Source organism: Mustela erminea, chromosome 3, assembly GCF_009829155.1.
Source record: "Mustela erminea isolate mMusErm1 chromosome 3, mMusErm1.Pri, whole genome shotgun sequence".
Lineage (NCBI taxonomy): Eukaryota > Metazoa > Chordata > Mammalia > Carnivora > Mustelidae > Mustela > Mustela erminea.
In genome coordinates, this window is record NC_045616.1 from 56,757,116 (window position 1) to 56,781,230 (window position 24,115).

Below are 24,115 nucleotides of genomic sequence, written 5' to 3' on the forward strand. Positions count from 1 at the left end.
TTAACCATGTATTGAGTTAATCTCCCCCCACTATAAAGTGTAACAGATATTGCTTATGTTACCTGATATGAAAGTCAAATTATGTAAAGACTTTAAAAATGCTGGATCGTCTACTGACCACTACCCAATGTTCATCATACTTACCATCTGACTAGCATAACTGAGAGTTTATACTAAGACAAATAAAAATGTATATTTTTTTAAAAGATTCTAGTTATTTATTTGACAGACAGAGATCACAAGTGGGCAGAGAGGCAGGCAGAGAGAGAGAGAGGGGGAAGCAGGCTCCCCACTGAGCAAAGAGCCTGATGGAGGACTCGATCCTAGGACCCTGGGATCATGACCTAAGCCGAAGGCAGAGGCTTTAGCCCACTGAGCCACCCAGGCATCCCTAAAATGTATGATTTTTATCTCAAAGGACTGAAGTAAAGTTCCCAAAACTCCCCTGAGTTGAAGCTAGACATTTTGGTACTTGCCTCAAATTCCACTTTGCTGTGTGTTGGGAATTGCTGTAATCTAGTGGTTCTTGAACAGTGCTCTAGGGCTCAAGGAATTGTCAAAGAGCTAAGGGAAGAGCAGCTGAGGCGTGATTCGGGGGAGGGGTGGAGCTTTGGTCCTCTCCCTCCATTTCAACAGGAGCATCTCTATTTTTAACTGGAGTAAATATGGTGACTCATTTCTACAAGACTTCAAAGTGAGTCAAGGTAAAGTAACTGGGAAGTCACTGGAAAATAGAAATTGGGGCAACTGGGTCTTATGGATGAGACTTTATTAAGAATTATATTGCTGGGGCACCTGGGTGGCTCAGTCGATTGAGTGACTGACTCTTCGCTTCAGCTGAGGTCATGATCTCAGGGTTGTGAGACTGAGTCTGGTTCCAGGTTCTATCCTCAGTGCAAGTCTGCGTAGGATTCTCTCCTTCTCCCTTAGTTCCCCCCCCACCTCAAATCAATCAGTCAATCAATCTATCTACCTACCTATCTTTTTTTTTTTAAGATTATATTGCCTAGGACCACTTTTATTTTATTATGCAGTATGAATTTGGTTCCCAAGATACCTTCCACTCTCTTTTTTCCCTAGTGATTCCCTGGGGATAACAACAGTGTATATCCCACAGCCTGACTTCTAGCTATAAGACTGTCTTCCACATGCTCATCAGTAGATTGCTTTCTTCTCCCAAGACAGGTTTGTGCCAATAAAATGACGCAGTGGGACAGACTAGCCACATCACAGAAAAGCACCTCTGGTAAGTGTCAACACAAAAAAGACCTGCATGGTCACCAAGTGGAGGCACTGACAATTAACATTCATTTTCTCATTTCCAATACTGCAATGAAAAATTCATCAGATGCCTTTCAGAAAATTCATACCTCTATAGAACTACTCTAAAATCGTGCTATCTGGTAAGTATGAGATATAGTTTATAATGATCTCTAAGGTTTAAGTAAGAATTTGAATGGTTTTAGATTAGTCTTATGTTGATCAAAGCTTCAAACAGTCCTCTTGGTAATTAAAAATCTTCCATGTCCACTGAACACTGGCAGTAAGGGGGCACAGAGGGGCCTCTAAGAGCAGGGCAGTGAGTATCAGTTGGTATAAATATCTGCAATTGTAGGGATAATTAAAGACCTCATGGGGCTAAGGAGATTAAGTGGAGGATTTTCATTGTTTCAGAGGGGCAAGGGGCAAATCCATTGCTAATTCTTTAATGATGAAAATAGTAAGAAGTTGTTAAACTCCTGTTCGGGATTTAAAAAACATATATATATAAATTTATATATAGTGTGTATCTACCACTACTTTATATATTTATAATTTATTAATAATCTATATGCTTATACAAGATACAAAGGTAATATACACACATATAAACACACACACACACAGAAATAGAAAAATATCAGTAGAGCAAAACAGTCCTAGGCTAACTGAAATAAATAATAAAAAGGTTAAAAGAATGAAGAGCCCAGGATATTTTGTGGATGTGTGGACAACATAAAATCTCCTAGATTGGTAGGAGAGAGTAACAGAATCTGAACATAAAAGGATGTACAGAAAATTAATTCATTGCATCTGAAATTCAAAGTATTTCCTTTTGGCTACACAAGAAAGTTTTAATAAAACCCTTTGTATATGTTTCTGAAAGGTAAATATTTTATAGGGAAATGGAGGGATGGAAGAAAAATCTGTTCCATCATGTCTGGATATTAGAATTTTGCTTAATAACTTGCCAAAATATTCTGTTTCCAAGAGCTATGGTATTATGTGTGTACCCAATTAAAGCAATTTTTCTTTGCTTTGTCTCCTAACTTAAATTCAAATGACATATAAACCACCACTGAAAAGGGGCTAAAATGAAAATGCTTCATCTTAAGACTTAATGTATAACAGCTAGTGTATTACCCTTTGTAAAAATTCACTGAATTTTATTTTGTTCCAATTCAAATGTTTATTAAGTCTTCGTCTTTCTAAGGCACTGTGAAAAGTACCATGATACTTATTAAGTGCCTCATTTCTTCAACATAAGATGGAATTTATATTTCTTAAAAACAAACTCAAAGGTTTTAATAATCATGCTAGGACACCGAGAAAAAAGGAGAAAAGGTAGTGTGTGCATGTGTGTGTGTAAATGTACATACACACCTATTGTAAAAATTAAACTGTAGATCAGCCTTTACGGTCTTAAAAAGTCATCATTGTTAGGTCTCAGTAATGAAGTAATAATTCTTAAGCTATTTATCTTGTCTTCAGGTATTCATTATTCCCATGATACTGCACTTGACTGTTACTGAGTCAGTGAAGTTGCTGTGCAAAAAGTCACCTTCCTTGACCCTTGTAGAAATAACAGCTCGTTTTTGGTGAAAGGCATGAACTATTTAAATGACTGATGTTTCTTGCACTTGTCCAAACCCTGAACTATAGTTACTTTGGGTACTGTTTCACAATACTTCTGAACCAGGTATCATGTTACACTACTGTCTTCCAGATCTGGAAAGCCTTACCATCCACCGCCAACGACACTGTGTCTTGTGTGTCTTCAATCCCATACATGACGTCACAGCGGTACAGACCCGCATCACTGGCACGCAGTTTGACCATGGTGAGTGAGGCATCACCCACTACCTCGGAATGTGTGGGCACTGACACTCTTCCTTTATAGCCTTGACCAATCTTGATATTCCCGTTTTGGGCTACAAGAACAGTAGTCTCCTTCAGATCTTTCCCATTCTTGTCCAATTCGATCTTAGACCACTTGATTCTGAGAAATTCACTGGAGGTGTTGTAACCGGGTGGTAAGGTAGGCAGGGTTGAAAAATGACAAGGTAGGTTGACTTTTCCAGAAAGGGAGCCCTTGACAGGTGGGTTTTCTTGCACTTTGACTAGAAGAAAGAGAAAATACCAAATTAACAGTCCTAGAAAACTCAGCTGAGTCTATTAAATAAGTGAATGGAGGGGCACCTGGGTGGCTCAGTTGTTAGGCATCTGCCTTTGGCTCAGGTCATGATCCCAGGGTCCTGGGATGGAGCCCCACATCGGGCTCTCTGCCCAGCAGAAGTGTGCTTTTCCCTCTCCCACCACCTGCTTGTGTTCCCTCTCTCACTATGTCTTTCTCTGTCAAATAAATAAATAAATAATCTTCAAAAAAATTTATAAATAAGTGAATGGATAAGAAACCCTTGCCTTGGTTGGTTATACCTTCAATATGTGAGGTAATTAGGATGATTTTATATATAAATAATAGTATATAATTTTAATAATGTTTTACAACAAAGACAGGGATTCATAATGCTCATCTTTATGTACTAAAAATACGGCATTTATTTTGAAGTATTTGTAACTTGGTGTTCAACAGGAACAGAAAAAGTGACAGAATAAGGCTTGTGTGTATAGGAAAGCAAGCAATCAAGGGCAAGAGACTAAATCAGCAACGCAGGTTTCAAAGACTGGACCAATGTCAGGAAAAGCAGTTGAAAGGCAAATTTATGTCTACAGGTCAGAAGAGGAAAAACATTTAAGATAACTGCCACATTACCTTAGAGGAAATGAAAATAAAATCCAAAGAGGAAGTGAAAATTTTAAAAATGTACTTCAGTATACTGGAGCAGGAGGAAGTCTAACACTTGAAGGACCCTCATTTGGTTCAGTGTTTGAACCAAAGGCTTTCATCATAATGACAAATCCAGCTGCAATCACTTTGCAGTGAAACATTACCTCTCAATTATATCCTGGGGGGAAATTTTGGTCTGTTCATCCAATGCATGTAAAATATTATTCTGCACAATGTCTTTCTGTTTAACCCTTAAACTTTTAATAAGAAAGAATACCTTGACTGCAATTTAATACTATCACATGCAAAAAAAAAGAAAGAAAGAACATTTTTTTTTTTTTTTGCATGTGATAGTATTAAATTGCAGTCAAGGTATTCTTTCTTTTCTTTTATTCTTACAGGAATCCATACCTCTTTCTTTCCTCTTCCCCTTCATCTTCCAGTTCGTACTAATTGGCTAGACAATGTGTTGGCAATAACAATAGAAATTATGTCAATACACAAGCAATCCTACTTCATGAAAATATGATGAACAAGTTAATAGTAGCCTCCAGATGGAGTGAAATAATATTTCTTAATTAACAAAATGACATGTGTCTAACACCTAGTGTGTTAGTAAATGTATTGACAACACACATCTCAATAGAGACATGCATCAGAAATGATATAGTTGTCAAAACAGCACTGAAGATTCAGGTGGGGATATGTCATTTTGAAAATTGCAGGACAATATGGAGATACTATGGACTTTAAGAAAAAAATAATCTCTACTATTAAAGATTGAAATTTAACTTCAAGATGACTGGCCTATAAAACCTTTCATAGGATACAAATAAATCTAAAGTAATCAATACAGTATTTTATTTATTGAATTTGATAGAAATCACTTACATATTTCTAATTTATAATAGTCATTGCTGTCATGCATTTCTTTGTCATCTTACTAATCTATATATAACTTGTCCCAAAACAGTTTTTTTTTAAGATTTTATTTATTTATTTGACAGAGAGATCACAAGTAGGCAGAGAGGCAGGCAGAGACAGAGGGGAAAGCAGGCTCCCCGCTGAATAGAGAGCCCTGATGCAGGGCTCGATCCCAGGACCCTGAGATCATAACCTGAGCTGAAGGCAAAGGCTTTAACCCACTGAGCCACCCAGGTTCCCTCCAAAACAGTTTTTAAGGCACTTAACAAAATTAAATAAAAATAAAATATACTATTAACTGCACTAAGTTCTTCTTTAAGATGTTACTAAGATCATTATCATCCTGGAATATAGTATCAAGGGAACAATTCCATTCTATTAGGTCCTTGGCTTACAAAATAAATTATCTTACTTAAAGCTAACTCTCAGAGTGAAACTAGCCGAATCACCTACTATGGCTGCTCCACTGAGAGGAAGTTACATTCAAGCTCCCAGCTGGCTGGTTACAGACCTGGGTGAGAACACAAGTCTCCTCACAACTAATCAAAGAATCTTTCAGGTTTGGAATTTACTGCATTCTTCCCCTATCCCTAAATTAGTTTTGGTTCCTTTGCAGAGTCTATACCCATCTAATTTCTATCCCATCTTATTTCTATTCCATCCTATTTCTTTAATTGCTATCAGCACTGACAGCTCTCAGTAATTTCATGATCTTTTACGTAAATCTATAAAGTCCACAGGGGGCTTCCTACCTGATTCATAAATCTTTAATTTGGGCCCCATTAAGGAGATGATGACAACACAAAGTTTTTTTTTTGCCAAGAAAGGGGTTCTGAGAAGGGAAGGGGTAAGAATTTTATGATCTAAAAATCTCCTAATTTACATTTATATGTCCTAGGAAATCCCATCTTCCTTCTTGAAGAATTATTTAGATGATTAACTTCACCACAAACAAAATATTGCTCTTTTAATGGAGAATAAACAGTTTTGCCACCAACCTCAATTATTATATAAATTATAAGATTCTTTATCACTACCTTAAAAATGAATTTAAGATAAATGTTCAATTCTCTAATATTTATTACTAAATTTTAACTTTTTTCACAATTTTAGACGTGTAGAGGCAGAAATGAGAGTCAGTCAAATCTATTCAGTTGTGTGGTTTCTGAGAGCATTGCTCAATAACTGTGCTATTATGAAAAAATATATCAGAACAAAATGATGTCAAAAGGCAAATTTCCCAAGGGTTATTTATTGTTCTAGATGTTTATAGATATAAGAAAATTAAAAGCTTCAGTTGGATACAAATATATATTCATGTAGAATCCAATCTTAACAACAGGATTAACAAGAAGCTGTGTGGTCAAGTCTTTTGTGTATAAAATCTTGAGTCTTAAAGCACTGAGTCGCAAGAACTAAGTTCACTGAATCTTAAATATTTTAAGGAAGATATTTAGTAGTTCAGAAGATAATGTTTATAGACCATGCATATTTTTTAAAAATGTTACCTGCAAGAAGTTGTCTGAAATTGTGAACAATGCAAGTAATAAAAATGAATGTTAACAAAAAGTTCACTGTTCCCACCAGATGGTTTGTGGTCCAAATGAGTATAGTGAGGGAGAAATCTCTGAATAATGAATGATCATTTACCCTTCTTTCTCTGTCAGTAAATTCTGCCAAAAGAATGACGTAAATTCCATCTACACAATTTTAAGATTTTATTTAGTTATTTGACAGAGAGAGGGAGATATCACAAGTAGGCGGTGGGGGGAGGGGGGCGGGGAAGCAGGCTCCCCGCCAAGCAGAGAGCCCGATGCGGGGCTCGATCCCAAGACCCTGAGACCATGACCTGAGCTGAAGGCAGAGGCTTAACCCACTGAGCCACCCAGGTGCCCCCCATCTACACAATTTGACCAAACACACACACACACACACACACACCCCTTGGCCAAATAAATGTCAGATTGAGAATATGGGGATTTATTACTCTCTCGGGTGATAAATATCACTCTCTTCATTTATTTACTCATAACTGTGTATGTCTCATTTACAATATTAGAGGAATAGGCAAGCAACCAGGTCAACACTTGATAATCAGTATAATAGATATTGTTAAAGCTCAGAGCTCTGATGACAATACTTGTGTTGACTCATAACAAATTACTGCAGTGTATCCCACTATGACTTTGGCAAATCTGTTTTATGTGGATATGTTTTCAACTCTTACCCGTCATATGAAAAAATTAATTTCTTCTGAAATCAGCCGCTAATTACATCTCTTAATTATGATCACAGATGTGCAAAGAACTTGAATCTTGGCATAAAGTATAATACAGTGGTTAAGAGCATGGATTATGGAGCCTGACTGCCCAGGTTCAACTCCAGGCTTCATAACTAAACTGCTGTGTGAACTTCTTTATTAGCTATGCCTCTAAACCTTTTGATAGTACAGTTTCCTCATCTGCCAAATGGGGAGAAGAGAAGCGTCTGTCTCATTGGAAAGTTAAGATTCAATAAATTAACTATGTAAAAAACTCAGAAGAAGGCCTGACATGTAGAAATTATTCAATACTGCTAGTTGTTGTTATTATTATTATTATTATTATTATTATTTTAAAATACTATCAAGGAGTTTTATCACACGTGTTTTGGGATTTTCCCCATTGTTTGTGTGAGTTCTTGCTTTGTTTTAAGCAGATCTAAACTATTTTAAGTGTCCCTCAACGTTCTCCCACTCTTTTCTCTGTTATTCCTATTCTGTTATTACCCAACTAAACCAACTCCATTTTCCATATTTCCTTTCTGTGTTCTCCCTTGTCACTGGATGTTATTTTTCTTCCCTGCCTGTGACCTTCACCTTTACTTCCAGAAAACACTGAAGAAGACAGTGTCTGGGCTGTTCATAGGTTGGTGGAGCCCAAACTCTGACAGCCATCTTGGTCATTCATATCTCGGTTTAAATGTTACTTTCTCCAAAGAGGTCTTCTCACCTTCCCTCAACCCAGGCCATTTTTTTTTTTTTTTTTTTTAGATTTTCTTTATTTATTTGAGAGAGAGAGACAGTGAGAGAGAACATGAGCGAGGAGAAGGTCAGAGAGAGAAGCAGACTCCCCATGGAGCTGGGAACCCGATGTGGGACTCGATCCTGAGACTCCGGACTCCGGGACTCCGGACTCCGGGACTCCGGGACTCCGGACTCCGGACTTCGGGACTCCGGGACTCCGGACTCCGGACTCCGGGACTCAGGGCTCCGACCTGAGCCGAAGGCAGTCATCCAACCAACTGAGCCACCCAGGCGTCCCCAGGCCATCCTTTATCAGATCACTCAGCTTTATTTTCCTCAGTCTGAAAGTACCTGGATTATTAGTTTCCTTCTTTATTGCCTGCATCATATAACTAGGAGACTGAGTTTAATGAAATCCAGGACAATATATGGCTTGTCCACTGGTATATCCCCAGATACCTATAATGTAAGCTGGCACATAGAAAGTAATCAAACAATATTGTTAGCAAGTAGACATAGGAATGGGTAGGAGAATGCATTGATGAATGAACAGATGGATAGATAGATAAAATGATACTTAAGTTTTGAGTCTTGAAGAATGAATTGAAGAGGAACTGTAGAGAACAAGAGAAGGAATTACATGTCAAAAACCAGGGAGTCTATGGTGAGTGCTGTTAAGTGTGTAAGCCTGATGATTCACAGACCTGTACCCCTGGGGCTAATAATACATTACATGTTAATTAAAGCAAACAAACAAATGGGGGGGGGGAGCAACAACTACTGAGTATGAAAGTCTATGCATGGAATTGCAAATTAGTTCAGAGAGACTGAAGCATAGAATAAGTGTGAGAAGGAACTGGAAGCTGTCTGGAGAGGAGCAGATCACTGAAACTCAGGGCAGTATCTTTTCTCATGGACTACAGTCCAGGAATTTGGAATTATAGAACCTTCATTAAGTAGATATATAATTTAAAGCTGAGAAAAACAGTGCATGTGCACTTACCCAGTTACTTCAAAAGGGAGAGAGAGAAAAGAGAAGAGAAGAGAAGAGAAATACAGGTGTGGGTAAAAACTTGGTTGTCAGCCTGCTCTTTGTCTTTTTCTTTTTTTTTTTTCTTTTTTTTTTTTTTTTTTTTTTTTGGTCTGTTTGACTTCTCAAACTGTGGCCTCCTAAGGATTTGATAGGCTTTCTTTTCTTTATAGGAAAGTCTTAGAGTATATTGAAGAAGACAGATTTTAAAAATATGTCCAACGCCACATATGAACTTTTTTGCAGTCTAAAAGTAATCTGGGAATTTTCTGAAAACCCATTTGCTTTTTTGGCATTCTATTCAGTATTTCATTTTGACTGATTTGTTTAAAACCATTTATTAAATAAAAAATAAATATTTCAGCTGAAAGTGTTCAGCGCTATAAATCACTAAATAGATAAAAAATTAATTCTTTATACTAGTGGCCCCATATTGCCATTCAACGCCTTAGTATTTATATTTTTATTTCACTAAGCACCAAATAAATTGTTATCACACTCACCTTTATGTAGTGCATGGGTTGCTATTAAGGTAGAACATATCCATAAGATGCTTTTTATGTTTATCAACATCTTGTCCTAGGAACGAAGAAAAACACAAAGGAAACCATAAGCATTCAGGTTTGTGGTGGGCCATAAATCACGTGCTATTTGCGCAGTGTATGTAATAAGAGTACAAGAACCAGCTCCTCTTAGATTGTAAAAACAAGAGAGAACTTGTAATAGGAAAAGTCATCCAAACACTTTAATTATTAGTTTGACTCTCACCCAATGCAGTTGTTACCAAAATAACCCCAGAACCCACTTTGGGAACATATAACAATAGGCATGTGTGGGACAGCCACAACTGGGTAGGCTGTAGAAAGAACAATTGAGACCACAGCCCAAGTAACTTAGTGGCTAGGAACTGGCACAAAGTGGGAGGGGTGACCACAATGTCTATTTAGAAACAGGAAGCTGGTCACAGATGGAGCAGAAAAAGATGGGGAAGCAATAGGCAGAGATGCTGAAAGAAAGGGATTCGTATCAGATGTAGGATGGGAAGGACCATGGTGGTGTCTCCTGCACATGGTATCAAAACAGGGAATAAGGACTTCAGCAGGCTTTTTAAAGCACAGACTCAATTTAGTTTCTTGGAGGCTGAACAAACAAAACAAATGTATTATAAGGAGCTGTTAATTACAAAAAGACCAGTGCTTGCCATGAGTTTTAAAGCATTTCCAATTGTTCTAGGGGTGAAAAAAGAAAGAAAATACTGTTCTGAGAGTCAAGGAACCCTGCCCTGGCTTTGTCGTTAATTTATTGTGTGACTTAATGGGGGAGACATTTAATAGCCTGGGTCTCAGGATGGCCCCTTCCAGCTCGAATTTCTATGAAGCTTTAATTATGAGGTGGATAAGTACCAATGTTGGGGACCATCTGGAAAACAAAAAGCCAATCTCAGAAGAACTATAGATTATTTGATCCCCATGGTTTTCCCCTTCTCAGCTACATTAGAACTCTTCTGTATAAGCATTGCTGGTTGGTTACCCAGTAGCCATTCTTCTTTCTCCTTGCTAACAAACTCCCGTTCCATTTTCCTGTATTTCACAGCCATACAACTTAGAGAAGCCTGAGTCAAACCCAGCCCAAGGGAATGATCTTGATTGTTCTAAGTCAGTCACACTGCTCCCATTCCTTTCTCCAGATTGGTTTTGGAATGAGTAGATGAAGCAGTCTTAACTAATGAGATGGGAGGAGATTTCAGGTGTGAGGGAGGGAGGGGATGCTCCTGGGAAAGGTACATCCATCTTAAGAACAGAAAGAAAGGAAGAGATGGTTGCTTTGCTTCATTGAATACTGAAACAATAGGCTATTTTTTCTCCTACTATTGTAGCCATCTTGTATCCATGAGTGTGTAAGATCGCTTCTGGGGATGAAGCTGAGAAAGAATCAGGAGAGCTAGGGCGTAAGCCCTCACGCATTAGGCCTAGAGTAGACTGTACCTTTGGACTTTCTTTTTATATGAAATAATAAACTCCTTTATTATTTAAAGCCAATAAAACCAGGGATTTTTGTTACTTGTAGCTGAAGGCATTGCAACTGACACATTTGAAATGGTGTCCTAAATAACTTCCTAATATTGTCCATAGAGAGTACATAAATTCTGTATGATTTAGGAAATCTATATTGAAAATAAGTAAATGCTATAAGAATCCAAGCCCAATTTGGATTCAAGTTCAATTTCATAATTATAACAGCTAGTCCTTTTTCCTTGATATTCTTCTTTATTTGATTGTCTTTATCTTGAAATAAGCATTAGAAACTCTCTACAGCAAAATCCTAAAGAGCATCTTTTAAACCTAATAAATTGTATATCTGTTTTCCATCTATAAGCCATTTGAAAACTCACAATGAAAAGCATATAGTTGATAATCCTTGATACAGATAATTAACCTTAATAATTAAGTTTATTATTCATCATATAATTACTGGGATATGTAGCAGACACTACTAAACGCTAACTGGAAAATCTGGTTTCTACATGTCTGTATTTCTTATAAGCTACCACAACAAGTAGGAAGTATATACTACAGTATTTTAGGGGAAAAAAAAAGAAGACTTCAATTCAACATATTCTATAGTTTAAAGTTGCTGAAGTGAAATTTCAGGTTGTACCATAAAAAAATCTATTAAAGAAAATGCATTTCATGAATATTAAATGAATCTAAGAAGTCTTTTTATAAATATACTCACAAACAATAATTTCCTATTGTCATTAGAGAAAAAACTGTCCTCAATTTTTTTCTTTTTTTTTTCCACGAAACTTTTATTTTATAAGCATATAAGTCTCCACCTGAATTCAAGTTCTGAATCCTTTACTTATACTCTGCAGTTTGGAGGTAAATTACTAACTCTCTCATTTTCAGTAGCTTTCAAATTGTGAAAAGTAGTACTTAACTGTTGGAGTGAATGTGAGGATAAAATAATGCATATGAAATATAGCTCGGGGATACACACTGTATTCAGTACTCAATATTTCTTACTAAAATTACTAATTCAGATTTTCTACAGATGTTCTCTTCCTGCTTTCATATCACTAGTAGCAAAAAGAAAAGTATTTGAAGTTGTTGGATTTAAAAATTATAACATGCGTTGCCACTATAAAAGCAGGGGATACATTTATACTTACAATATATTGCCCTATAACTTACTGCTGTGTGCCTTGCTTGAAAACATGTTTTATCTTCTCTGTAAAACAGTAGGCATTGGAGAACAGAGCTAGTATCACATTCAATTTATTAATTCCTGTAATATTCCCATAATATTTCCACAGAGCCAGCTTCAGAGTAGACCCTTGAGGAAGGTTTAGAGACCAAATGCAGAACCATTGCCTCCACCTCCTCTTCCGAAACATGCTTTGAAGCAAAATGCCAACAATCTCTTATGAATATGGGCAAGTAGGCTAACTGAATGTGAAATCCGTTTACACTAGTCCAGTTGACTATTCATCATGTCATGGTAATATCTGATGTTTGTCAATATTTGGACATCGGTGTTATATCCCATAACAGAATCAGAGAAGGTGTGACCTTGACCCAGGAATGGATCTTCTGCAACCAGATTTCCTCTCCAAGGCCAGTACTCAAAGTCTAACTTTCTGTGTCAGGCTTCATCCTTATAAAAGCGTCTTTTCTTTTTTTTTTTTAAAGGAGAAAGGAAAATGTTCTTTCATCTGTATAACAAGTATACTCATCACTTGCCTTAAGATTGCCCCAAGACAAGGCTGGTACGTTAAAAATACAAGGGAGAGATAAGTTATTTCTTAAATATAGTTACATAAATATATTTTAATAAATATCCAACATCCAAAAATTGGAATTTTCACAGTAAGTCTCGGATCTCTTTTCAAAAAATCAGATTAAACAACTCTAGGTCCATATTCTTGCTGGCCAGTCATCAGCACTAGGCAAGGAACAAGCTCTCTCACCCTGGCTCTGTGCACTCAAGGTCATCATTGGCCCCACTCAGCTTCTCATCCATTTCTAATTCATGCCTGTTCCCTTCAGGCACCTGATTTAAAGAATGGTCATTTATCTCTTTCATAAACATGTCAGAGTGCTTTTACTCATCTTAATAGCCTTAGAACTACATTTCTGTGCCCTCTTCCTTGGAGTCTATGGGCATTCATCCCATTTCTCTAATTTTCTTAAGGCTGTGTCCATGTTCATGGTTGTTAAGGCACTCTTATTTACCTTTTGCACTTGATCTTACTAAATAAGAAACCTTCTAAAACCTCTTTCTTTTTTTTCAGCACCACTCTAATCCCTAGTTCTATTCTTCCCTCTTCCATGTTGGTCTTGTAAGCATAATCTGCTAGTGATAACAAGTCTGTCTGCATAGACAGACCTAGGAGATATGAAAGCCAGTGCCTATTAGCATGCACTCTAGTGAAGTCAGTGAGAAGAGGAGAAAGTCATGGAACAATCAAGGCACAGCCGACTGAAGCTATTTAATTGCCTGGGAGACACAAGAGACAAGGTTAACAGGACTCCTATACATGAGGAATATCTATCTGCAAAATGGGTAAGGGTCATGCCAAGGATGGGCTGCCTTGCAGAAAGAGAGTCAAGGTTCTAGTAAACAGATATTTAATATTCTCTGAGCTAAGGATGACTTAAGGATACAAACATAGCAATTTTGTCTTCTAATCTTCAAATTAGTTACTCTAGACAACAATTGTCTAGGACACCTCAATCACAAGGTGGATATAAGGTGCCTACCATATTGCTCCTGGGTGCAATGCAGAGAGAAATATTGTGGTTTAAGCAGGAAATCGTATAAATTTACTTCACAAAAGTAATTGCGCCATGTGAATTTATCACTAACCTGTGACTGGATTTCTGAAAACGGCATTCTCTACTCCCTTTGCCATGCTCTATTTTCCTCATAGCACATATCATTTTATATATATATATATTTATACACACACACACACACACACACACACACACACACAATATTAGGAATTGCCTTTCTTTACCCACCATAATATAAGCTCTGAGAGAGCAGACTTTGGTGTTTTGTTCATTGCTCAGGACACTCAGTAAAATATGCTCATTTTTTAAGATAATAAGATGCATATTATAAACAGTTTGTAATGTATGTTATGTAAGATGAATGTTATAAACACTGTAACTTAGAAATATAGTTTTTCTGGGTTGTTTTTAACAGCTGTATAGTTTTCTATTAAATGAATGCAGCATCTTTCATTTCACCAGCTCCTATGATAAGCCTTTAAGCTGGTTTCACATTTATGCTATTAGAAATCATCTCTGTCCATTTGTCTTGGGTGAAACTTGTACCAATATCTATACGACAATGTCTAGAAGAGAACTGCTGGGTCAAAGAGTATATGCATTTTTAAAATTGTCTAGTAGCTCTTACCAAATTATTTTGTAAAGAAGATGACCCTGGGGCACCTGGATGGCTCAGTGGGTTAAGCCTCTGCCTTCTTCTCGGGTCATGGTCTCAGGGTCCTGGGATTGAGCCCTGCATCCGGCTCTCTGCTCAGCCGGGAGCCTGCTTCTCCCACCTCTCTCTCTCTCTCTCTGCCTGCCTCTCTGTCTACTTGTGACCTCTCTTTCTGTCAAATAAATAAATAAAATCTTTAAAAAAAAAAAAAAAGAAGAAGAAGATGACCCTATTTTATTGCCACAGTAGTATGTAAGAGATCCACTTTCTCTACAACCTGGCTGACACAACCTTCATCAAACTTATTTATCTTTAGTGCTGTGAATGAAAAAATAGTGCAGTATATCATTGTTTTTTAATTACTATTTTTTAAAATTACTATTTCTTTAATTATAAATGAGACTAAGCAATTTCTCATGTGATTAAAAATACATTTGTTCTTCTGCCAACTGCCTGTATTTCACATTTTATTTTTTTGGGGGGGGATGGTGGGTTGTGGTCCTTTCCTTATCTGTAAAAGTTCTTGTTGTATCAAAAGAGTTATTAGCTCTTTGTCTCTCATATGTTGCAGATATTTTCCAAAGGTGGTGTTTTTGTGTAAATAATTTAACTGTTACTTACTCATACTTATCAGTCTTCTAGGATGACTTCTGGATTTTACCTTTTGCTTAGAAAAGGTTTCTCTACTTCTATTTTATTATTTTAAAAGCCCTGTCATTTCTTCTAGTTTTTTGTTTTTAAATTTTATTTCAGTTTTTAGAGAGAGAGAGAGAACATGTACAAGCTGGGGGGAGGCGGGGCAGAGGGAGAGGGAGAGAGAGAGAGAGAGAGAGAGAGAGACTCTCAAGCAGGCTCCACACCCAGGATGGAGCCCCACATGGAGCTGGATCTCATGACTCTCAGATCAGGACCTGAGCCAAAACCAAGAGTAGGAAGCTTAACCGACTGAGCCACCCAGGTGCCTCCCTCCAGTTATTTTTTTAATATCATTCTTTACATCTCATTTTTGGTCATCTTAACTTTATATGAGGATAAGAAATGAAGTAGAGATTGACTATTATTCTGAGTGGACCAATCAGTTGTTCCCAAATCATTTGTTGAATAACCCTTCTTTTCCACTGTATTTCCATGCCTATTTTAGTATATTTCTGGACTCTATCTCCTGTTCAGTGAAACTAGAAAATTCTTAAAGCAAAATGCTCCTATCTAACTCACTTTATAGATTCATAGGAAAGATGTGATTTAGGTAAGTGTTTTTATTGAGATTATTGAATTAGATCAATATCAGTCCCAAGGATACAATATTAACACCACTTATTTGTATAGTTTTCCATTTGCCAAAGCTTTCCCACAGATATTCACACTTTTGATGCGTATAACTGTATATGCATTTAATAGATTCTGACATCAAGCTTTTTGATTCCAAGTCTAGTGTGCCTTCCGCCACACCACAGGTAATAGCAACTCAGTAATTTAATAATAAAAAAATATTGTTACATTATATATGTGTTTATTATAAGCTATGTGATCTCATTTTTATAGACATAAACAATTCTCAGAATTCTTAAAAGAATGAGGTAGGAAATATGTAGATAAAGAAATGAGATAAATTTAAACAGATGTGCATTCACACACTTTTATATTTCATAGATCTATCAGGAGGAGTTGCAGGAAACATAATAGACAAACACATTCAACAAAGTTATTTTGCACTGACCACTGAACTACAACCACCCTGGTACATTCAATGATAAGAACATAGCAGAGTAAAAAAACAAACCAAACAAACAAAAATCCAAACACTGGAGAATACATATAAATAAAATATAAACACATAAATATATATTTATGAATAGGGGGGATGGGGGAGTGGGTGTAATTTACTAAATCTAGGCTACCAGAGGAAATAGGCAAAAACTCACTAATTGAAGCAGAGCTTGACCAAGATGTTTATCTTTAGAGCCACCTGGGTGGCTGTTGGTTAAGTGTCTCCTTTTGGCTCAGGTCATGATCCCAGGGTTCTGGGATGGAGTCCCACATTCGGCTCCTTGCTTAGCAGGGAGTCTGCTTCTCCTTCTCCCTCAGTCTGCTACTCCCCCTGTGTGTGTGCGCTATCTCTCTCTCTCTGACAAACAAACAAAAAGACATTTATCTCTACTTCCTCCTGTTCTTTTTCATTCTTTTAAAAAGATTTTATGTTTTTATTTGAGAGAGAGAGAAAGAGCAGGGGAAGGGAGAGAAGCAGACTCCCCACTTAGTGGAGAGCCCCATGTTGGGCTTGATCCCAGGACCCTAAATCATGATGTGAGCGAAGGCAGCGGCTCAACCAACTGCACCCCGGCGCCCATCTACTTCCTCTTGTTCTGATTCCCAATCAGAGGGAGTACCAGCGTTGTGTTTTCTGGTAAAGTACAGACCTATGCAACAATCAGCATGTTTTCTCAGACTGGAGCAACTCACCCTCAACAATCAGTGTTTGTAAGTCCTAACTAGTTTCTCTAGGTGGGTGGTGAATAATCGCCTACTACAGTATAGTCACTGAGTCGTCTCAAGAGAACCCATGTATCTTGAGAAGTTGGGTCAGTCCTACTACAGTAGGAAAGAAAATCTTGGTTGCATGACTATTGGAAGACAGCTTTAGTGGATCTTTATGCTCTCAAAGGCTCTGATGCTCAATTAGTGAACATTCATCAACCACAAAGTACTAAACGCATAATAATAAGGTGAGGAAAGAAAGAACAAAGACTATATTTTTAACATTAATCATATTCAGCCTTAAGTTAGCTTTTTAGGTCTTTTGCAAACAGAATTTACAAGCATGCCGACTCAGGTATCCTAGAATTTCAGAGACATTCTCCAGTCTGCAAGCACAGAGAAAAATTAGAGGAAACCTACACTTGTAAACATGTAACTAACTCTAAGGGGATTCTTTTCAAACTTCACTTTTTAAAGAAGAAACAATTTAGGAGTAATTTTTAATTTATCTACTAGGAAAACAAAATAAAAGTTTGAATTCTTATTCTTATCCCTCTTCCCACCACCCACGAGATTAAGGACTGTGGACTTCCTGCTGGAGGGAGTAATTGCTCAATCACTTTGGAATCCACTGGAACTCTTTGCTGTATTAGTTTGGACAGACATATACAATTGTGAAATCTTCCTTTCCTTTACTGAGAGATTGCACTAGAAGTCAGTCCCTGAGACCTTCTGCCTGATATGCTCTTATATCCAAGTTACATATTCTCAGGACTGGAAACAGATTTCATCTTAGAAATATAGTTCTTTCTTCCATTGATGCCTTACCATTTTTACATTAGACTCACAACATCCTATTTCAGGACTTCACATGAATATTTTCATGATATGTTTTGCATAGTGGACAAGCGGTACTTAAAATAATTAAGGTCATAGCTTTTAGAAAGAGACAGAAAGAAAGGGAAAGCCTATCAGTTAGATAATCAGAATTTGAGATCTCAGAGATCCTTAAAACCCAGTTCTCTGAAGTAAAGCGAGGAAGCAGGAGGGTTTAAAATGCAGCTTTAAGTGACAGCGTCCAGACTGTGCAGCGATCCCCCAAGTCATTAGCTCCGTCACTTCATAAATGTGTACTGAGCTGCCACTGTGCGCCAGACCCGTGCTAAGGGTCCTAATGCACAGGGACCTGAGTTACACTCGCAGCCCCTTAATGTTGGTGCTCGTTGGAATTACATCAGCCCGGTCAAATGGCAATCGTTTGCCGTTCTAGACGCACTCTTTACGACAGTGTGGAGGTGACTACCCTATAATGGACTAAAAACAAACCTTAAACTTGAACGTATTTGCAAAGTCAATGTATGAAACACAGAAAAAACTCGTATCATTTTTCTGTCAAAAAAACTTTGCTTGAAGTCAATCTTTACTTCCTCCCTGATGCGGGGCAAAACTCCTCCTACCACTCCCAAGAAGCAAGAAAAAAAATTTTTTTTTTTTCTTTTCAAACTGCTAGAGTGTTTAGCACCTTTTGGACAGAAGTCCGGGAGGCTCCCGCAGCAGCCCTCAGCCTGAGCGCAGAGGGCGCGACCGCAGAGCTTCCGCCAGTGAGCCCCGCCCAGCCTTTCCCCGCCCCGCCCCCGCCGATAGCGCAAGGCCCCGCCCCCACTGGCCTCAGGGCGGGGACCCCAGGCGCCGCGCCAGTTTCTGACTGGGCGGACTGCCGGTTCGGCGGAGCGGTTGTCTCAGCGCCCAAGTCACACCCGTCTAGGGCCGGGAACTAAAGCCCCAGCCCACGTGGCGGCGGCTGGAGAACTCCGGCGCAGCGAGGAGCGCCCGGCGCGGTTCCCATCTCCGCGCCTGCGGAGCGAGCGGGGGTCGGCCCGAAGACCCAGCCGCTTTAAAGGGCTAGTTTCTCCCCTGCCCTTCCATCCTACCACGCCGCTTTAGTCGCGTTTGTTGTCACTTATTAAAATATGTCTTAAAGCAAGACTCGAAATTCAGCCTCAAACTTCAAAACGTACCCTGCCTGTCCTCTCCTGGCTGTCGGCGTCCATCAGCCCCATCTCCGCTCCTTCCTAACTCAGACTTCCTCCCCTATACCTCCCTTTCTCTTCTTTTTCCTCCCGGCGCACACCTTCCCCTAAATTTCCATATTTGATGTGTGTCTTGAAATGGATTAACTTTAAACTTTGGATTAGGGGCCTTTCTTTTGCCATATCCTGGGGCGGGCCCTAGTATCGGGCTCAAGTGGTCAAGGGCCTTAGTAAAGTTTCCAAAAGTAAAGCATTCTGTATTATATTTCTTAAAGTGATGCCTAAGATAGAACATCAAGCCTTCCAAAACTTGGATCCGCCCCTGGCCATGTGCGTTCCTCGACCAAGCCCAGAGCTCTGCGCACATCCGCGAGGACTCGCGAGCAGGCGCTTCCGCACTTTGCAAAGACAAAGTCTCCTTTCAGGGTCCTCCAAATCCCTAGATTTACGCAGAGTCTGAAATAGAAAAGTAACGACTAAAGGGTCTTCACCCTTGAATGTATAGCTGTAAGGTGGCTCTCTTCGTTTTTGGTGGGGGGTGGTGGGGCTCGGTTTTCTCCACCTGTGCTGCATTTTTCCATCAGGGGGCGCCCACAGCCGCCACAAAACCCCCTATTCCTAGACATCTGGGTTCTGCAAGCCCTAAGCACGCCTACTGGGGGGCAGATCCGAGAGAGCTCACTGCCTCTCTCGCTCCTCCCTCCTAGCCTGCCTCCGCGGACCCGGGAGGCAGGGATTTCACACTAGCCATTCATTTGTCAGCCGTGGGGGAGGGGACGCAGGAGAGAGAGACACTGAGAAGAGGCTGGGAGAGGGGAAGGGAGGCACAGAAGATGGAGACAGAAAAGGGAGACACAAAGATGAGAAACGGGACACAGCGAGACTGTCTTTCAGTCTGTGGGTGTGCGCACGGTGGGACAGATCTCCAGGCGTTGCGTAGGTTTCTCCCCCCTCCCGCAGCATCTCCCGGGGACAAGCAGGACTTGCTGGGGGCGCAGCTGGATCGGAAAGCAAATAGTTTAAGCTGTGACACTGTATTTCTAACCCGCTCTGCGAAGCCTAACACACAGACCGCTCCACGCCCAGTGACACAGACAGCATGCCGGGACAACCCTGCGGCCCCCAAATCTGGGGATGTCGCCCCGCGGCGCCCACACTTCTGTAGGGTGGTGGGACGCTCCAGCCTAGGGCGTCCCCCAGCGCTCCCGACACACGCTCTCCCTGGCTGGGGGACTAGCCAGTAAAGTTGCTCAACTACAGCGAAGAGCTGGGAGGGGGTGGGGAGATGGAAGGAAAAGAAGGGGTTGTAGTCGGGGCGAAAAAGGCTGGTCCTAGAAGCCCCAGATTCGGGTCCCCGCGCCACCTTTGTCTGGAGAGCGCTCTGAGCGCTGGTTTGCTCGTTGAGACCAGAATGGAAGCCTCCACTTCGCTCTTCTGGGTGAGATAAAATTCTTGCACATCGCTGATGGTTCAAGGCAAGCTTTTCCCGCCCAGGCTCTTCCCAGACCGCCGCGGCACTCCAACAACCCCACCCCCATCCCCTGCTCCTTCCCGGCCGGCCCCTGTGCTCCGCGCGCAGGACAAAAGAACCCAGGGGCACCAGGGAGGGCCTTGACAGACCCCAAGTCTCCAAAGAGACGCAGCCGGGGGACCCCGCACATCCCCCGGCCGTACCTCTTTCCAGACTGCTTGCGGACAGAGAGGGTCACGTCCGCCCAGGTCCCGGGCTGCTGTGTCGCCGGATTGTCCTGTCAGGAGCTGCCCTGGAGCAGCATTCCAGGAACGCCGGGCACTGACCACACACCAGGGTCCCTGGAGCCAGGTGGCCCGCACCAAGGCGGCTTCGGGGACTTGCAAGTGGACAAGTCTCGGGAGTCCCCATTCAAACTTTTGCCTCGAGCAGGTTAACAAAAAAGCTCAAGGTGCCAGCGGCCCCTCCAGCTCTCCAGCACAAGACCCCAAGACTTTTCTAAGGGTTCTCTACAATTTTCTTCCCTCCCTTCCCCCAATTCCGTTAGTCCTTCTACCCCCACCCCATTCCGGGCTTCTTTTGTCTGGATCTTTTTCATCACCGCGGTCCCTCGGTATTCCTCTCCCCAAACGTCCTTCTGAAAGTTACCTGCATTTTTAAAGTGCATATATTTTCTTAACTTTGCCTTACAGCTAGATCTCTTTGCCTTAATTAAAGCCTTCTAACAATTACAATGTACTTCGTTTTTCTAAGCTCGCTCGTTTTTGTTGTTGTTTTTTTTTTTTTTTAAGGGGGAACAAAAGAAACGTGATTACCTTGAAAGGCGGCTTATTGCAGTTTGGGGGGAAAAAATCACCGCAGCGCTGCGCGAATGGGCTCGGTGTTGCCGGGGCGGGTCACATAGGAAGCTCGGTGGCCTGGGGAAGGGTACGGAGGGTGCGGGACGGTGCTGAAGGATGCAGGAGGATGCGGGGCTGGCCGCAGATCCCGGTCCCAGCGCCTGTCCACAGCACCTAGTGTTCGCGGCTGTTGCTCCCGCCCGCCTGGAGTTCTTCCCCAGAAAGGCTCGGGGCAGCTCGCCTGCAAGTTCAAATGCGGGTTGTGACACCCATCATCATTATATCACTGTACCGTCAGCACCGAGGAGGAGACTCAGCGAGGAGGAGGAGGAGGAAGAGGAGGAGGGTTCATTCACAGGCTCCTGAAGCGCTCGGCAGCTTCAGCCACTCCTAAAAGCCAAGGCTTGGATAGCAGGCAGAGGGGCGGAAAGGCAGCTCCCCGCGCCTGCGGTAGGGACCGCCTGCCTCCCTCCTCAGGCACTCCCACCTCTCGGCGTTTCTTCCTGACAAGAAGTACCAATCGGCTTGGGGACAGCAGCGCTCCCCATTCAGCGACTCACTAAGTAACATCGCGCTGAGCGCACGGAAACCACTGCCCTCCCACCCCTCCCCACCCCCACTTCCCCGCCCCCTGTGCTGCCAGTTCTGGGATTCGGGAAAGGAGCCCCCAGGCTCTTGTGGGGCAGGCCAACACTAGACGACTGAGCCCCCTCAGCTCTTGGGAGCGAATGAAACTCTGTAAAATCAGGAGAGAACTTGGTTACAGCTTGTTTATGCGGCCACAGAACCTGCCTGTCCCATCTGAGGGAAGTGTCAGGCTTGCGCCGCCTGCCAACCTGAAAGAGACACTGAGAAAAGGAGATCCTTCTAAGACCTTGAGAGAAAGTGTAAGAACGGCCTTACCCGGGAACTGCCCAAAGGGGAGCCCAACGTCATAGCTCAATTTACAAAGACCCTGGTAATAAAGGCTTGAACAGGAAATTCCCCCAAGCAAATCCCCTGTTGGATTTAAACAGATTCTCTAACTCTGCCACAAACGTACAGAAGTCTAGATTTTGCTTTCTTCCTTCTTTCTTTCCCTCCGTTTTTCAAAGTGTCCCTTATGGTAGAATATTTAATAATTTTTCTGAGTAACAGAGACTCCCTGGATGTACCAATCCTCCTCTTTGTGGTCAGGAAATGGGACCACAGTCTTTCTTGAGTTTTTGTGATTTTTGCTTTCAGCCAGGCTGACCAACTATGTAAACAACATCAACACAAGGAAGAGTCCCCTGCATTGTGTTACAAAAGGTTTCCTAAAGGACCTTAGAGAGCAAAGGGTCAACCAGTTAACACAAAGGATTTCTGCCTCTTAGAAAAGAGGGACTTTGTATTTTCCTTTTCTTTGAAGTCAAGTATGAGTTTATACAATGGGAACAAAATAAGTCCAAGGTGCACCTCAGTTTCGACATGGGGGATACTGGAGTGGGATAGCAAATTTTTCTTTCTACACAAACATGGAAGTATCCTCACGGTTTTCCTCTCTGAAGTCTCTACTTAGAAAATTCTATCAAATACACAGTGATGATTAAAGAAAAAAGTCCAGTTCCACTCTGAATTTCTTTGAGCGAGTTGGCCTTAGATTCATACTTTAAAACTAGTAGCAGCTTAGACTTCTGTGCACGCACATTTATAATGTTTCTTTTCTAAGTTTCTTTCGCAAGTTGTACGCATTTTTCATGATGCTAGATTTTAAGTGGTAAACAGGTAGAAGTGTTGATGGGAGAATTTCTGTCCTCAAAATGTGTGTTTTCCATTTCTTTTTACGCATTTATTTATCAGCTCACTACAGTGACTAAGATAACTATTAATTGCAGGATTTGGGGATCAATTTTTTTGTTAGTTTTACAATGATTTGTTTATTCTTACTATTGTTAATAATATTGAAGTTCTATTTCATTAAATATTTAGAATAACAGAGTCACAGAATAGAATAAGATTTCAACCTTTATATTTAGCAGATGAGCAAACTAAAGCTCAGAAAGTGATTTTTCCTAAAGTCACACAATTAATAGCAGAGCTGTTACCAGAACACAACTCTTGACTCCAGGTCCAGTGGTCTTTCCAGCACTCCTCATAGTGACTTTATAATCAAGATCATGTCATTCAAAAAGGGAGAAAAATCCTAATTGAAATTTACACTCCAGGCATTAGGATAGACCTTTCTCTGAAATACCTCAAAGTATGTATTACTGTTCTCATTCTTAAATTTGAGTAAACCTAGTTGAATTCCAAAGAGTTTAAATGTCTCTCCTGTGGCCACTTTCTAAGTGGTACATCTGCCAATCCGAAAAGCTAATTATCTTTCCATTACACAGCTCTCCCTTCATAATACAGTTAAGTAAAGCATTTCTGTAAAGGAGACCTAAGGCAGAAGAAAGCAACTAATAGCAGATTAATACCCATTTTTAAGGAAATGTTAATATTTAATAGTCCCTGTAGATAATGCCAACTTTACATGATGAAACATGATGAAAAATTAGGGTCAGAGACTACTTACATCCTGAGATAGTTTCCTTTATCTTGCCAAATGTATTTCTCTAGCCCTTTAATGTTTATAGTTCGATATAATGTCCACGGACATGACAACTCTTGACAGAGCAGTTCTATAGGGCAAAGGCACTTTCTCAGGAAGAGTTCTCTTGTCAGAACATGGACAATTTTGAACAACTTTATACCGCATGCCTTTTCTTTGCTTTGGCTTATAACATTATTTAGAAAATTAAACACTTCTGCAGGTTGTCCAATAACTAAAATGAAATGACATTCCCAATATCAGCTTGTTTTCTCTAAAGCAGATT

General features: G+C 40.4%; 1 protein-coding gene across 4 annotated transcripts in view; it reads right to left on the reverse strand.

Moving 5' to 3' along the window:
- The window catches only part of VCAN (versican), a 110,870-nt gene extending 89,029 nt beyond the window's left edge, over positions 1–21,841 (reverse strand). The window contains exons 1-3 of one of the 4 annotated variants that reach the window (XM_032335815.1): positions 21,252–21,841; positions 9,510–9,585; positions 3,003–3,380 (exon numbers count right to left, since the gene is read on the reverse strand). In XM_032335815.1, the coding sequence (XP_032191706.1) occupies positions 3,003–3,380; positions 9,510–9,579 (448 nt within the window). In that variant the 5' untranslated portion in view covers positions 9,580–9,585; positions 21,252–21,841. The remainder of the gene's footprint in view (positions 1–3,002; positions 3,381–9,509; positions 9,586–21,251) is intronic. The other 3 variants (XM_032335813.1, XM_032335814.1, XM_032335816.1) reach the window with 3 other exon arrangements.
- Between the last annotated feature and the right edge of the window lie 2,274 nt (positions 21,842–24,115).